General features: G+C 33.1%; 2 protein-coding genes across 2 annotated transcripts; both read left to right on the plus strand.

Annotated features, from left to right (window-relative positions):
• Positions 1-81: 81 nt before the first annotated feature.
• On the plus strand, positions 82-7,654 carry LOC145789360 (uncharacterized). The gene is made up of 7 exons (XM_082909445.1): positions 82-257; positions 385-503; positions 656-726; positions 5,752-5,800; positions 5,885-6,703; positions 6,865-7,151; positions 7,271-7,654. The coding sequence occupies exons 2-5, from the start codon at positions 455-457 to the stop codon at positions 6,010-6,012; spliced, it is 297 nt and encodes a 98-aa protein (XP_082765571.1). The 5' UTR covers positions 82-257; positions 385-454; the 3' UTR covers positions 6,013-6,703; positions 6,865-7,151; positions 7,271-7,654.
• Positions 7,655-13,284: 5,630 nt separating this feature from the next.
• On the plus strand, positions 13,285-14,930 carry LOC114280766 (aquaporin TIP3-1). The gene is made up of 2 exons (XM_028223148.2): positions 13,285-13,680; positions 13,942-14,930. The coding sequence occupies exons 1-2, from the start codon at positions 13,548-13,550 to the stop codon at positions 14,604-14,606; spliced, it is 798 nt and encodes a 265-aa protein (XP_028078949.1). The 5' UTR covers positions 13,285-13,547; the 3' UTR covers positions 14,607-14,930.
• The last annotated feature ends 882 nt before the right edge of the window (positions 14,931-15,812 follow it).

Raw genomic sequence — 15,812 nt, forward strand, 5'->3', positions numbered from 1 at the left:
TAAATAATTTCCAAAATTTTGCATATAAATTATAATTAATTTTTAAAATTGCTATATTCAGCAAGAAAAGCTCTACGAAACGAATGTGTATTGTAATATTACATATTCATACAAGACCATCGAAACCCCTGCCCTGTTCTTTTGCCTCGGACTCTTTCTTTCTTTCTTTCTTTCTTCGTCTCACTCTCTCTCTCTCTCTCTCTTTCTCTCTGTCTCATCAAGAAAAGCAGTTAGGTTTTACATCCGGAGGAATACAGGTTAGTTAGGTTATATATATATATATATAAATATATGACAATGGAACCATCGAATTGATCTTCTTCCCCCAATTTGGGTGGTTTTTTTTTTTTTTTTTTCCTGGTTTTTGGGGTGTCTTTTGACAAGTAACAATTTGGATGAGACATTTGTGAGTGCCTCAACAAACAACAAACGACAACGACAGCAAATAAATAACATGGCTGGAAGAGAAGTTCGAGAATACACCAATCTCACTGATCCTAAAGGTATGTGGTTATACTTGCATACACATATAAATTCACAAAAATAAATAAATAAATAAATAAAAATTAACTACGTTTGTTGTTATTATTAAGGATTTATCTATAATTTTGTTATATGAGTGGGTATTTTTTGTGTGTGTGTTTTACGTTTACAGATAGGAAACTGGGGAAGGGGAAGGATAGGATAGATGATGAAGACATCACTTTCCAACGCATGGTTGCCAAGGTCAGTCATTTCACTCTCTCTCTTTCTCTCTCTCTCTAATGCGTTGGTGTACTTCTTCAGGTATTTGAAATTGATAATTGTTGTTCATAACTATTTAGATAAAGAATTTACAAAAAGAGTTCACAGAATGATTGACAAATATTGGTATTAAATCTTAATTTTTATTTTTCTGAATGAAACAGCTCAATGATTCAATCAATTTTCATTCATTTATAGTAGTAATAATAATAACTAGTTAAAGCACATGTGTGCTGCACAGAAGAATTCCAATGTGCCCTTTGTCTGTCCACAGCTATGTTACCTGGAACATGGATCATTTCGGTATGTGAAACTGGAATGGAAATGGGAACCCGGTCCACCACACACTCTAAAATGTGAATATGATAGGGTTAGATTTGTTTATATTACACTTAAAGAATTTAAGGTATTTCTACAGTAATCTTCTTTTGACTATTATGCATCCAATAAAATGTTAATTTTGTTTTGGTCATGTAGCAAAACATTTCTACAAGCATTTTGACCATTTTTTTATTTTTTGTCTTGTCAAAACTTAACTCACCTTAGATTTTAGTTCATTATATTTAATTTTTTTCTTCCTAAGGTAATATTTAAGAAAATATTTTGAACAAATCCTTTTGGGATCGCTAAATTTACCCGTTTTGGAACAAAAGTATATCATGTTTCGGAATGTTCGTACCAATACGTAATTCGTTAGGGTATTGGCGTTTCCAGCAGCACAAGTCCATAGTCTACGCTTCATTGTCCATTTCAAACTCTCTTAAACCCTCTCTATAGTTTCCTCTTCCCAAGGATTCTTTTAAGATCAACTGTGATGCAACATTTGAAAAACGATCATTTCTTGCTGATATGGATATTGCAGCTTGAAATTCTCAAGCCGCTCTAGTTAACGGAAAAGCCCTCACTGTGTAAGCCTCCTCCCAATCTTTGCTGATGCACTTGCATGTAGCAAAGGGATCAGACTTGCCAAGTCCTGAGACCTTCGACATTTGGTGGTTGAATCTGATTGCAAGGCCTTAATATCTTAATTATCTCTCAATATATCAGGCTTAATGGAATTTAAGGAACCTCCAAATGTGTTTTTCTTGTTTCCCTCTCCACATCTTGAGCTTGACAAATCTGCCTTGTGGTTCTTTGTAATTGTGATATTCTATCCACGAAAAATAAGAACTGAACTAATTTGTGTATAAATGATGTCCACGTTGCATAACCCAAGTTTAGGCAAACTATATAGAATTTCTCACACAATCAGCTAAAAATGTATTGAAACATGCACATATATTAATACCAATCTTATGTCTTACAGTTCTAAATTAAATGCAATGTGAAGAACATGTCACAATTGTGCAAAATTACGCAAAATTCCAAAACAACGTATATACTCATCCACGTACTTCAGTTCTACGTAGGCTTCACTATAAGAGATGAATAAGAATGGGGAAATGAGCCTCTTCAATTTTTTTCCTTATCTCAATTATCTTAGATTGTGTTTGGATTAAGGATTTGAGGAGGAATTTGTGGAGGGAAAAAGAAAAAAGAAGGGAAAAGTGAATGAAATAGAAGCTAATTTTTTCTTCACTTTTCCTTTTCCTTTCCCTTTTCCTTTCCTTTCACAAATCCCCCTCAAATCCTTGATTCAAACATAGCCTTATTGAATGCAGGATATAATATTTTTAGTAATCTAACAATGTGCATACAAAGGAAAATCGCAAACTAATAAAATAACAACCCTCATTGCATATACTATTAGTGCAGAAAAATAAGGGCAAAGGCACTCTAGCTGCTATACTTTTCTGATAGCATCGTGGATTAACTACATGCATTCAATAAGCACTTAAGCAGGTTTCATTAAATAAATGCATTTGTTCCTCTTTACCCTTACATTAATCAGATCTGCTTCATGATTGTGCCCAGGTTTCATCAATCAAGCAATACTAATGGTGTAACATTGATCTCCATGTGCTCTTTTAGAAATATTTCCCTTGGAATTCAAGCAGCATCTTTAAATGCCAAAGATTTTTAAGATTTCACACTTTTCCCCTTCTAAAATTCTTCTTTGTTTTCAAGTTATTTGGTGAAACTGTCCAATAGCTATGTCATTACTTATTAGCTTAATGTAACATCCTGCCAAAGCACCTGACAATCCTTAAATGAAAAGTTCTTGACCCAAATTTATGAACATTTTGATTTTTTTGGTCCTCTTCATACGGTGGGTCTAAGATGTTTGCAATGTGAAGGAAGCTCATGAGAGAGAGATCTGTATAGAGTCTTAGTATTATGAAGTGAGTATCACTTCTTTTATGAAATTTTTAATGATCCAAAAGAAGTTTTGTGGAGTCAACATTGGCGTGTCAGAATTTAGTGTAAAGTTTCAAGTACGCAAGCTCTCCTTAGATAATCTTAGGTTATTGTGCCTATAGGAAACTGAAGTTGGAAGGGGTTGATGAGAAACTAATGAGTTGGGTGGTTTGTCAAGTCTATCGAGAACACGGAGGAGCTTCAATTGCTTAGAGTGGTTGGTGAGATTTGTTGGATACAAACATGGTTGAGGGATCTTGTGAATACATGGGATGCCACATTGTCTTTGTTAGATTCAAATTTTTGGAAAGATCTCGGAATAGATGCTTTTTGCAGCTTATGAATGAAATGATTCTTGGAAGAGAGTCAACGTTTGGGAAGAATATAGGAATTTGTATGTTAGAACTAATGGCCTTGTATGGGTGTGCATCTGTACGTTTTCCATTTGAAGGATCAGGGAGTAGAATAACCTAAAGCGTGAGAGGCTTTCATGTATTCAATAGCTTTTGTTAGCTAAACGATCTAAGCTTGTGGAAAGCAATTTTTACTTGCTCCAATGTGCAAGAAACGCTGCAGGTATAAATGATTCTTTTTCCCATTTTTTGTTAGAGATTCTTACGCTTTTATGAACTTGCCATTTTGAGAACTGCACCTGTTAAATAGCCTATATTATTGTGTCATGCTCTGTACCACTTTGAGTGTTTTGGATGTTTGGGATGTTGGCTTTTTTGGCTAAAATAGCCAAGAAGCCAAAACACCCAATCACATCACTCTCTCTACTTTTTTACACGTCTTTACGTGAAAAGCTAAAAAGTCAACTAAAATAGCCGCGTCCCAAACGAGCTCTTGCTTGCCCATAGATGAGTTCAAGTTTTGGTGGAATCTTTTGATAAGTGGAGGTCCTAGAGGCACAACTATGTACAAAATGTATAAGAAATTAGAAATGCTCAATGCAAAAATTGAGCTCCCCCCCCCCCTACTTAGGCTTGCTTTTGGGTTCATCTCGAAGGATAGATGGTTTGGGATTCAATGGTGGAGAGAATTCGAAAAAGGTTGACGGAGTGGAAAATGCAACCTCTTTCAACGGGAGAGCTTCTTACTTTGATCAAAAGTACTCTTTATAGCTTGCTTATGTACTTATAGGCCTGTTTGATAGAGCTTATAAGCTGTTTATTTTAGTTTTTAGCTTTTAGCTTAATTTAAACTAAAATATTGTGTTTGGTGCAGCTTAAGTTAACCAGCTTATAGCTTAAATCAAGCTATTTCTCAGCTTATCTCAAAAGCTGGTCAGGGGGTGCTTAAATTTTTGACTTAAGCGCACAATTGTTGTGGGGAGGCTAAAATTACTTAAATGCCCTCGTCAATACCCAAATATTAATATTAATTAATATTAATATTAATTAAAAAAATAAAAAATTGTATATTTCTGAAGAAAAAGAAAAAAATCAATATTAATTGAAAAATAAATATTAATTGGTATTAATTATTAATAATTCATGTTGTATATTTTATATTAATTAAAAAATAAAAAATTGTATATTTTTGAAGAAAAAGAAAAAAAAATCAATATTAATTGGTATTAATTATTAATAAATTAATATTGTATACTTTTGTAATGAATTAATTATTAATTGATACTAATTAATAATAATTGTTGATTATTAATATTAATTGATACTAATAAAAATTAAATATTAATATTAATTTATACTAATTAATAATTTTAGTATTAATTGAGACTAATTAAGCCATTAATTGATACTAATTAATAATTTTAATATTAATTGATACTAATTAAGCAATTAATTGATACTAATTAATTTATAATGGAAAATAATTGTGACAATAATACTTCTATTACATTTTTAGCAAATGTATCAATTTTTATATTAATTGATACTAATTAATACTAATTATATTAACTTTTATTAATGAAATATATTTTTTAAAATTAAAACTAAAAAAAATGACAAAATAATCATTTTTAATCATATAAGGGCAGAAAGGACAATTATACAGTAAAAAAGTTATTTTACAGCTTATTAACCAAACATTACTATAATCCCACAGCTGCACCAAACAGGTTAACAGCTTATATTCACAGTTATAAGTCATAATCTGTTAAGTTATAATCTATAATCACTTTTCACAGCTCTACCAAACGGGGCCATCTTTTTAACCATCCGTGCATCAGTAGCTAGAAGGCTTGAGAAATTACAAATAGATTTTCTTTGGAGTGGTATGAGAGAGGTACTTCAGTAACTCTTGATTGATTGGGACAATTTGTTCGCTATTGAGAGAGGGTGCTGTGTGAGTATTAGAAGGCACAGAGATTTTTACTCATGCTTTGTTGGGGAACTGATTGTGGCATTGTATTTGCAAGAGGGAGAGATTTTGGAGGGGTGGTAGTTTCTTGGGTTGTTCATCCTTGGGGGTTTCCTCATCTTATGATTGGAGTTTTTAGAAAGGAATTCAGAAAGGTTGGCAAATAATTAAGTATGCATGTTTTTCTTATAATCACTAGCAGCAATTTCATCTATCCCTCACTACTCTTCTAGATCAAGGGATGGAGGTGTCAATGGGCTGCATGAAATAAGGTTGTGTATTTACTTATTTTCCGTGTATTTTGATGTGAAAATGGTGGAGTTTTCTGATAACATGCCCCGACAGGGATCATGGCTTCTCCTACCGGATGGTTGATGCACACAGATGCAAGAGGTTGCTGGAGAACGTGGAGGCTACCTTCATGGACGTGGCGGTATTTATATATTTCATTATATAAATATGTATTGATAAATCTAATCTACTGGTTCTTATCCTTTGGTTGAGTTTAAACATGCAGCATTGGACAGTGATGATCTGCTCTATCTCAAGGAGCAGATGGAAGCTGAGGAAGATGCTGAACGCCTTCTACGACGCACTGAGAAACGTGCATTTGCTGCATTTAAAATATCCTTTCATGAATATTGAAGCATATAATTGTGAAGTGCAATTATAAATTATTGCCGCCCATTTGGATTTTTGCTACTAGATTTTATTTATTTAAAGTTATAGGCCATATCGTTGTTTTTGTTTTCCTGAGCTTTTTACACATTCAATTGAAGTCATCTGCTTCTCCCCTTCTTTTCTTTCTCTTTCTCACATGTTATGTGCATGCGTGTGTATCTTTGGTTGGAAGGGTGCAATGATGTAAATTTTGGAGATTGATATGATGTGAATGGAGGCCGGAAAATATACAAGCGGTCAGCAATCGAGTTTTGATCTTCATCTTGTTCAAGCACAGTAGTTCTATGAGATCTCTATGATTACTTATATGTTTCAGTTTTAACTTTCTGCCAATGAAGTCTCATGTATTACTTTGTTTTAACCATGCATTGAAGCTGTGAAATTCGTATTTGCCAATTATCAGTGGTCTGTGTCCACCAAGTTAGTAAGATATGTTGGGAAAATAGCTTCTTGTTGAGTGTAGGTCTTGCCCTTCACATCATATGGGGTATGTAACTTCTTACGATAGTGCAATTTTGACTCTTTCCCTCCTTTTTTTTTTTCTTTTTTTTTTTTTCTTAACAAATTGACACAAAGCTGCAAGTTTAGCTGATTCTTCACCTGCGTCAGTTCCCTTGGCCCTTCGTGTCGAGTCCAAGCCAAAGAGTGGAATAAGGTATAATTCTCTCTCTCTCTCTCTCTCTCTCCATACCCTTTTTCTTTTTTGTAAGCAAGAAATTATATAAACAAAAGAAATACAAGATACATGAGGCATTTTCCAAACCATATACCTAACAAGAGACTCTCTGGGTTTAATTGGATTTTTCTGAATTTTAGACAGCAAGATTTGCTGAAAAAGGTGGTGGAAATCAAACCTAAGCGGCAGAGAGTTTCAAGCCAGTCTGATGTGAATCAGGCCACCCCAAATTCAACGGAACGTGCTTTAGCAAGTCTACTTGAACGCGAGGCAAACCAGGAGGAGAAAAAAGTGAGTCCGCTGTCAGAACCGACCAAAGCAGAAGATGCCACTCAAGTGGAGAACCCTGTCAAAAGCTTACTAGCAGCATATGAGAGTTCTGAGGATGAAGACGATTGATGCAGATTTACATGGATATTACTTGCTGGTACAAAACTGCATATGTTTGTTTGTTTATCGATAATTTTGATATGTGGCATTTTTTTTTTTGGCACAAACTTAAAATAGTCTATCCAGCTTGAAGAGAACTATTTTCTGTTCTTTCAGCCTGCATTGTGGGAGCTGTTATGTGATTATCTCCTTGCAGTTTTTAGATGTTTACGGCACGATAGAAGGAAAGCCTGAGAACCACGTCAATGACCTCACAGATCTTGCATCTGCTACCAGGATTGCTCGAGATCTCATCTATGGATATAGTGTGGCTTTAGCATCACCTGTTTGAGAGAAAAAGCTCTGATTTTGTTTCGAAAACATCCTTTACTGATTGAAATTTCAGGACTTTCCTTTCCCATACATCTTGCACATTAATTGCCTGTTAATTATTTCATTGATGAGTCTGTTTTGCTGACATGGAAAGTCAATTGCTCCTCACTGATCTTAGCTCAGACAACTATCTTTATTGAGTTTTCAATGTCAGTTTCTGTTATGCAACTCACTAGTAGTATTCTATGCTTTCATATCCTTGGTTCTGTCACGTTGAACTGGATTATAAGCGATGTTGATAGCAGCTTTATTGTCACAACGTGATTTCATAGGTCCATCACCGTATATTCCAAATCTCTTAACAAAACCTGGAGCCATTGAAACACAAATTCCACGAGTCGTAGCCCTATACTGTGCTTCTGCACTTAGCTAGCCACAATTGTCTATACTGTGCTTCTGCACTTAGCTAGCCACAATTGTCTGTTTGTTGCTTTTTCAAATAACTAGATTCCCTCCTATAAACTTACAGTAGCTTGAAGTTGATTGTGTTTTATCAAGGGACAGTTTCACTCTGCACCCCACCATGCATACAATATTTTGTCATGGATGTGAGATATAACAGTCTCCATAAAAGTCTCAGGTACCTTTCCTTATTCCCTAAATCAACAACGAACCTAGTGGGATATCCATTTGTTTGTATCCAAAACAAACCTCAACACAACCTTGAGAAATCTATCAAACCAAATTCTAGGAAACTGATTCAATCTATAAAGTGTTTTCTTCAATCTGCATACCTTCTCTTCAGTTAATTGAGATGAGAACCCTGTGGGATATCCATATACACATCTTCGAAGTTCCCATGAAGAAAAGCATTTTTTATATCTAATTGTTACAACGGCCAATCTAGATTAGTAGCACAAGAGAGGAGTAGTGTGATGATTCAGGTAATTCTATTTATGTAATTATGTTATTTACTTTGTGCACGTGTCAGTTGGAAGGGGCCCAATGATGGAAATTCTCATTCTATTGAGCAGTTTAACGGTTTCTATTCATCACTAGCCTTTACAAATGACCATTAGGGGTTGTTAGTGTAATTTTCCCTTTTAAAAATCTCAGGGATGTCGATGAGTTTGAAAGGGAGAGTCCTCAGTGAGTGTGCGTGTTTGCTTGAGTTTGTTTCACTGTTGGTGTCATCACTCGAGTGGTGGTCTAATACATTCTGGAGTTCATCGCTCAAGCTGTGAAATGAATGTTTTAGCGATCTATGCGGCTTTAGTCCGTGAAGAGTCACAATTTTGTGTGGCTCGAAGGCATCCTTTGCTTAACCTATGTAGTTTCATCTCACTTTTCTCTCTATATATTTATACACATTCAAACATTTTAGTTTAATGACGAATTCAGAAGCTTTGGAGTGGGATTCTTGCAAGAGAGAGTTGGAGTATGTGATGAGGGCTTTGAATCTATCATACCTCGACTTTTGAAGACGGGGTTGCTTTCTACTTAAATCTATATTTAACGTTTTCAAGCATAAAATATAAATTGGGATAATTTTTTAGATTTGGAAAATTTAGGTGGTAGTTTTGTAATTGTGAAAAAAATATATATATAGGAACATTTTTGTAAATTCAATGAGTGGAGGATATTTTCCCAATCTTCTGACTTAATTTTTAATAAATGAATACTTTTTACCTAAAAATATAAAATTGGAGTATTTTGTAAATTTGAAAATTGTGAAAGTGCATTTGGCATTTTGTCAAATGGGCAAGCTTTCTTGATAAAAAATGGGGTAATTTTATTTTCACACACTATTTCCTCTCTTTTCACACACTTAATATATATATATATATATATTTACATTTTTGTCTTAAAATTAAATTGCCAAAATATTCCTTTCTCAAAACCCTAATTCTAACTCTTTCAAATCATCAGTTTCCATCATCATCCATGGCCGCTGCATCTCCTCTTCTCCACTCTTCCCATCGCCTCTTTCATACTACTGCGACCCCCTTTTGCCTGAGAAAATGGTCGGCGCACCACTGTGATCTCCCTCCGCCTTCAAGTTTTGATGTACCAGTGAGCTCTTCAGTCATTAACAATGACGACTTCTCATGCATTCTTCCAAAGAGCACGCTCAGTCAAGTTGTGTAAATACTTCTGCTGTCGAAAAAATGAACTCATATCATGATTGTCAAACTCCTGCTTATAACTAGACGAACTCTTGATCTCTTCATCGAAGCAATCATATTCTTTTCTATCAACTTGTACTCTTTGCATGCACAATTTTACAAGTATCATTGTTAGGCAGATTAAGTGATTTTCAAGAATCTTTAATCCTCTATGACACATGATAACATAGTGTGTCACATAGCGACAAATTGAATACCTTTCATCCCAACCAACCAACCCAGATGGTAAATTAGTCTTTAAAAATGCTTAATAACATGTATAAATTTTCAGTTTCAACATGATCTATCACATTGTTAAACATATTGAATTACTACAAAAATGAAATTGTTAAACATATGGAGGTCACGGAAGTGGCGCTGGCGAGTGAAGGGAGGGGTGGGGGTAATGACTGGAAGTGAAGGAAGAGGAAGAGGTGCTGCCGCCGGTGGCGGCGACAACAGCGGTGGTGGCTTCTTAGGGTTAGGGTTTGGAGGATGAAGATGGCAAGGGTATTTTTGGTACGGATGTGTATTGAGTGAAAGTTGATAATTTAAATTTATTTAATATGTATATTGAGAAAAGATGTGAAAAGAAAGGAACTAGTGTGTGGAAATAGAATTTCTCTAAAAAATGCTAGAGACTTTAAAAATTTTATGAAAGTTTTTATTAAAGGTCTCACATGAGTGTGAGATCCACACCAATGTAGGCCTCACACTCATGTGAAACATTTAATAAAAACTTTGATAAAACTTTTAGAGTTTGTAGTATTACTCTTTCTTGATTTAGTATTTTGGCACTTGCTTGGGTGTTGTGCTGACATTTTACCTTATGATATTCATAAACGTTGTTATTTATAGGAATTATTCTTGTTGATGTCAAAAAAATAATGTATATATATATATATATATATTAGCTTATAATCACCTACATTCCTTGTCAATTTTTAGTCAAAATAATGTCTAAAATTTCTTAAAAAATGATATGCAAGTCCACATTTTAGACCCAGTAATACGTAAGAGATGATTAACTGATAATTAGAGAAGATATCAAAGAAGAAATTATCTTAAATATTTTAATTAATTACCACATTATTTGAAAAATAAATCTAACTTTTAAGTTAAAATAACAATCCTTTGTTTCTGATGTACCAAAAAAGAAAAAACAGAAAAATACTAGGCATATTAATAATCTTACTAACACGCTCACAAGTTGATGTGGGTCCCATACTAAGTGATGGTTGTTCTTATTTAAATTTGTGAGTGTGTTAGTAAGATTGTTTGTATCTCTAACATTGTTGATAAAAAAATTAGAATAGCAATCCGATATTTTTTTATGGGCTATTTTACGAAAGGTGATTAAGAATCTTGAAGTGATTCTATTTACACCCAAATAACAACTCAGTACATTTAATTAAAATTTTGAAGTTTTAGTTTCTATTATATTGTACTGTAAATTTATTAATAAGGATAACACATATTAAATCCTAAAATAAAATATTATTTCTTTTCTCATGATACACCCAAACCACTTAACGTATTATTCATATTCAACTCCTTTCATCTCTTTCTCCAAATTTCAATTGTTTTCTCTTAATCTTCTTACTCACTCCAAAACTTTAATCCACTCCACCAAAATTTATCATTATCATCAACATCATTATATAGATATTTTACTTTTATTCTTTTGGTAGTTGTATCCATGATAATATATATATATATATTGTTTTTGAGAACCACTAAAACCATAATATTATTAATTAAAAACACTATTTACAGATTTTGCCAAATTGTGAGCTAGATCTGGAGGTCTTAGAAATAAATAGTAATCCACAAAAGATGATTAATAAAAGGAGCAATATGCCAATCCGGATCCACTTTGCGATTGAGAGGGATTGAGAGGATTTATCAAAACTTGGCAGTCGGTGCATAAGTAAACACATATGAGACTTTGATCCTTGGCCCATGTAATTGCATCCATCGCTGCCTTTGCCTCCGTCATCAGTGGTGACAAAAGATGTAGGCCATTAATCATTATTGTAACATACCCAAGTAAAACCAGCAGCCAAAAAACTCATTTATGATTAAACAGTTATCTTGTTCTAGAACAAAAAACTCATTTATGATTTGATGATTAATAAGACTCTGAAAGGATTGGATTTTTGAAAGGATTTTTCAAAGTGGTATAATTTAAAATTTTTGATTTGTTTATTATTTAGGTGTATCTTGAATGGTAATTTAGAAAAATTATAAGATGTATTGAAAGTAAATTATAATCCTAAATAATTTAATAAAATGTATTGAGAGATTAGGAATACTTAATGATTTTTTGGGCCCAAATAAAATCCCCCAGAAATTTGTTACCAAACACATTTGGTAGGCCTATCTCATTTTATATATATATATATATATATATATATATCCAAATATGGTGACAATTTTTTCTATTTATTACCCTTCCTTAGTTTATTTTATTTTGATGAGTAATAGTATATCAATATATAATATTAGGCATCATGAAAAAAATATTATAAAAAGTTTTTATGAAGATTCTCTATTCTTGGATTAGTTGTAATGCTTTATTGTATGTTATGCAATCACCTTTAGATAAGTTTCATAAAAAAATTCATGATATTTATTTTATGATACGTAGCATTACTCATAATATATATAATCCTATATTTTTTTTTTATTTTCTTTTCTTATTATTAGACACAAAGTAATGGGATCTACATTCATAAATGTATAGAAGAGCCAATGATCACTTGTGTTTTGGAGTAAGAAAATGAGGTAAAAAATATGATTATATATAGGAATAATTCTATACATATTAATAATCTTATTAAAAATATAAGAGGTCAAATGTGATTAGTTGTAAAAAATAATGACATTTAAACTCCAATGATATTTGAATATGTCTATTTTTAATAAAATTATTAGTAAAATTTTAAATAAATGTATCATTGTTCTTGTATATAAATTAGTTGTAATAATCAACAATAAAGATCAATAGGATAAATATCTATCCATTATTTTGAATGTATCCATTATCATATACCAGACACATTTTTTTGAAGGTGCGTATTGTAAAATTTCCCCCACCATTTTATAAAGTAATTTGAAAAAAATTTATGAACAACACAAAGTCTCAAACATAAAATACACAATGCCACATATATGTTTACATGATGTGAACATTTTCATAATTACAAATATAAATATTTTATCTTAACTATTTTTTTTGTGTTTCCAGAGCACATCCGTAATAATTTTGTATAATTTTTTTTCTTTATACATATATATTGTTTCAAAGATAATATAGGTAAGGTTTGGAAATATAAAAAATATATATATATATATATATATACATTGTCAAATGTTTTATAAAATTTTTTTATTCTTTAATTAGTGTGTAATGATTTATTATATATATATAATTTAAAAGTAGAAAAAATTCATAAAATATTTTATGATATATATATTTTTTTTCTTTCAAGAGGCTTAACATTGATAAGGAGACAAAAAAGGGGCTTGGAGGAGGCGGGGGAGAAACGAGAAGAGAAGAGAAGAGAAGAGAAGAGGTGTTGAAAGAAATCAAATAGGCAGTAGCCAACGCATATGAGTACGTGTCACAATTACTGCAACTGTTCTCCCAAGTGTCCACTATACTATGACAAATCCAAATCTACTTTGTCTAATTTAAGCACCACTAACACCCCTCCCTTCTCCCTCATCTTTTCCATCTCCTCTGATCAAATCATCTCTCTCTCTCTCTCTCTCTCACACACACACACACACACACAAGAAAAATAAAAGAAAAAGATTTATCAGGCATCAGCAGCAGGTGGTGGCGAAGGTAGCAAATTAAAGAGATTGATTGAGTTAAGCTGTGAGAGAGACAGACAGCAGATAAGGTATATATATATATATAGTAGAGAGAGAGAGAGAAAAAGAAAGGCATGCCGCAGCGTAGATATGAATTTGGGAGCGCAGCAGAGGGCACCCACCCTGATTCCATGCGGGCTGCCTTGTCCGAGTTCCTCTCCACCTTCATCTTTGTATTTGCCGGCGAAGGCGCCATCCTTGCTCTCGGTAATACAAATACAATACCCCCCTATTATTTACACACCATTACCATTACCATTACCATTACCATGTGTTTATAATTTTAATAAAATAAAATTTTATTATTACATCATTCTATTAATTTGTTTAATTCTTTTACATATTATTTTTTTTCTATTTGTACAATTGTACTCAATTCTTGATTAGTATTATGTAACCTCACCTCACCTCACCTCACCAAGTCAAGTCAAGTCAGCATGCATGGCTGTATTTTGGAATATTTTGCAGATAAGATGTACGGGGAAGACCAGCCAGCACCCATATTGCCCGCAGCGGGTGGGCTGGTAGTGATCGCACTCGCTCACGGCTTGGGTCTTTTCGCTGCCATAGCCTCCAGCACGAACGTCTCTGGTGGCCACGTCAACCCCGCCGTCACCTTCGGGGCCCTGGTTGGAGGAAGGATCTCCCTCCTCCGCGCCGTCTTCTACTGGGTCGCCCAGCTCGCCGGTGCCGTCGTAGCCTCTCTCCTCCTCAGGCTAGCCACCGGCGGCATGAGACCCGTAGGGTTTCACGTGAGCGCTGGAGTCGGAGTTTTGAACGCGCTTTTATTGGAGATCGTAATGACGTTCGGGCTAATGTACACGGTTTACGCAACTGGTATCGATCCCAAGAGGGGGAGCTTGGGGACCATTGCACCGCTGGCCATCGCCTTCATCGTCGGAGCTAATATTTTGGTGGGTGGTCCTTTTGACGGAGCTTCGATGAACCCAGCGCGGGCCTTTGGGCCCGCGTTGGTTGGTTGGAGGTGGCGCGATCACTGGATCTATTGGCTCGGTCCTTTCATTGGAGCTGCTATCGCTGGGGTCATTTATGAATACGCCATAATACCGTCCGAGATCACCCCACACCACACCCACCACCACCACCAACCCCTGGCTCCGGAAGATTACTAATTGAGTCATCTTGGTTTTAAATAACAGCATCGCATAAATATCTGCCAATATCGAAGCACCCAACATCATGATCACCAACCATCATATATAAAAGAAACAAAGTCTTGTGATGTCTTGGTTTGCTCTTTCAAGTTTTGTTTTGAGAGTGAATTCAGTTTCTGTGTTTGTTTTCAGTACTTGTGTTTTGAGCTTTCGTCTTGTTTCCTTTCTCTAGTTTACATGTATCATGTCATGTATGTGTAGACTTTAATAATAATAAATAAATAAATTTGTAATCGCAATATAATAATTTGACAATGAGACCCCTTCTACTTTCCTTCTCAATTTTATCCTTTTTACTTTATTAATTTTTGCCTTTTTTTCTTTAGCCCTTTTGTGTCAATTAATTTAAATCTTAGATTAGTTGTTTTGTCAATTTATCTTACATTTTAAATCAATGTCACCACCAATACATCCTAATTGTCAACACGTGTTACATTACGTGTTACATAGAGAGATACAATTTGATATAAATTAAATTGTCAACACGTATTACATAGATACAATTTGATATGAATTTGAGTAATATTAGAAATTTTAAATATTTTAAATGTATTATTAAATATTTTATATAATATTTATATAAGTGGGCTTTATGTGAGAAATAAAATATTCACTTCGCACAATATAGATTTGTATAAATTGCACTTTGCATTCTTAATTTTTTAAAACTACTGAGAAATATAGTTAAAAAAAAAAAATTAGTATATTAAAGTTTTTTTGAAATTTTTAATAAAAATATAAGTAGTTACAAATTTTCATAAAAATATATGGAATTTTTTAAAAATTTTAATTCACAATTTAATTTTATTTTTTCTAATAATTTGTTAATTATATAAATTAAAAATTAATATTATTATATATTTATTTATTTATTTTTATATTATTTGTATTAATTTTAGTTTTATTTTTTTAGTCTTATTAAAAGAGAAGTTGGTATAATTATATGAAAGTTGTTAGGATGTATGCATTTTTTCACTCTCATAAAAATGTAATTTATTTAAAATTAAAGATTGACATACAAATAATATTAGTTTTTGTTATAGAGTGGGAAGTACATATTTTTTATTGAGTCAGGTAAACAAGTGACATAAGGAAAAAGACAAAAAAAAAAAAAAAAAGAGTTCAATATATATATTTTTATTAATTTTGAAATATTTTTCACTT

This window comes from Camellia sinensis, chromosome 15 (genome assembly GCF_055761805.1).
Source record: "Camellia sinensis isolate YWXY chromosome 15, ASM5576180v1, whole genome shotgun sequence".
In the NCBI taxonomy this organism is placed as follows: Eukaryota; Viridiplantae; Streptophyta; class Magnoliopsida; order Ericales; family Theaceae; genus Camellia; species Camellia sinensis.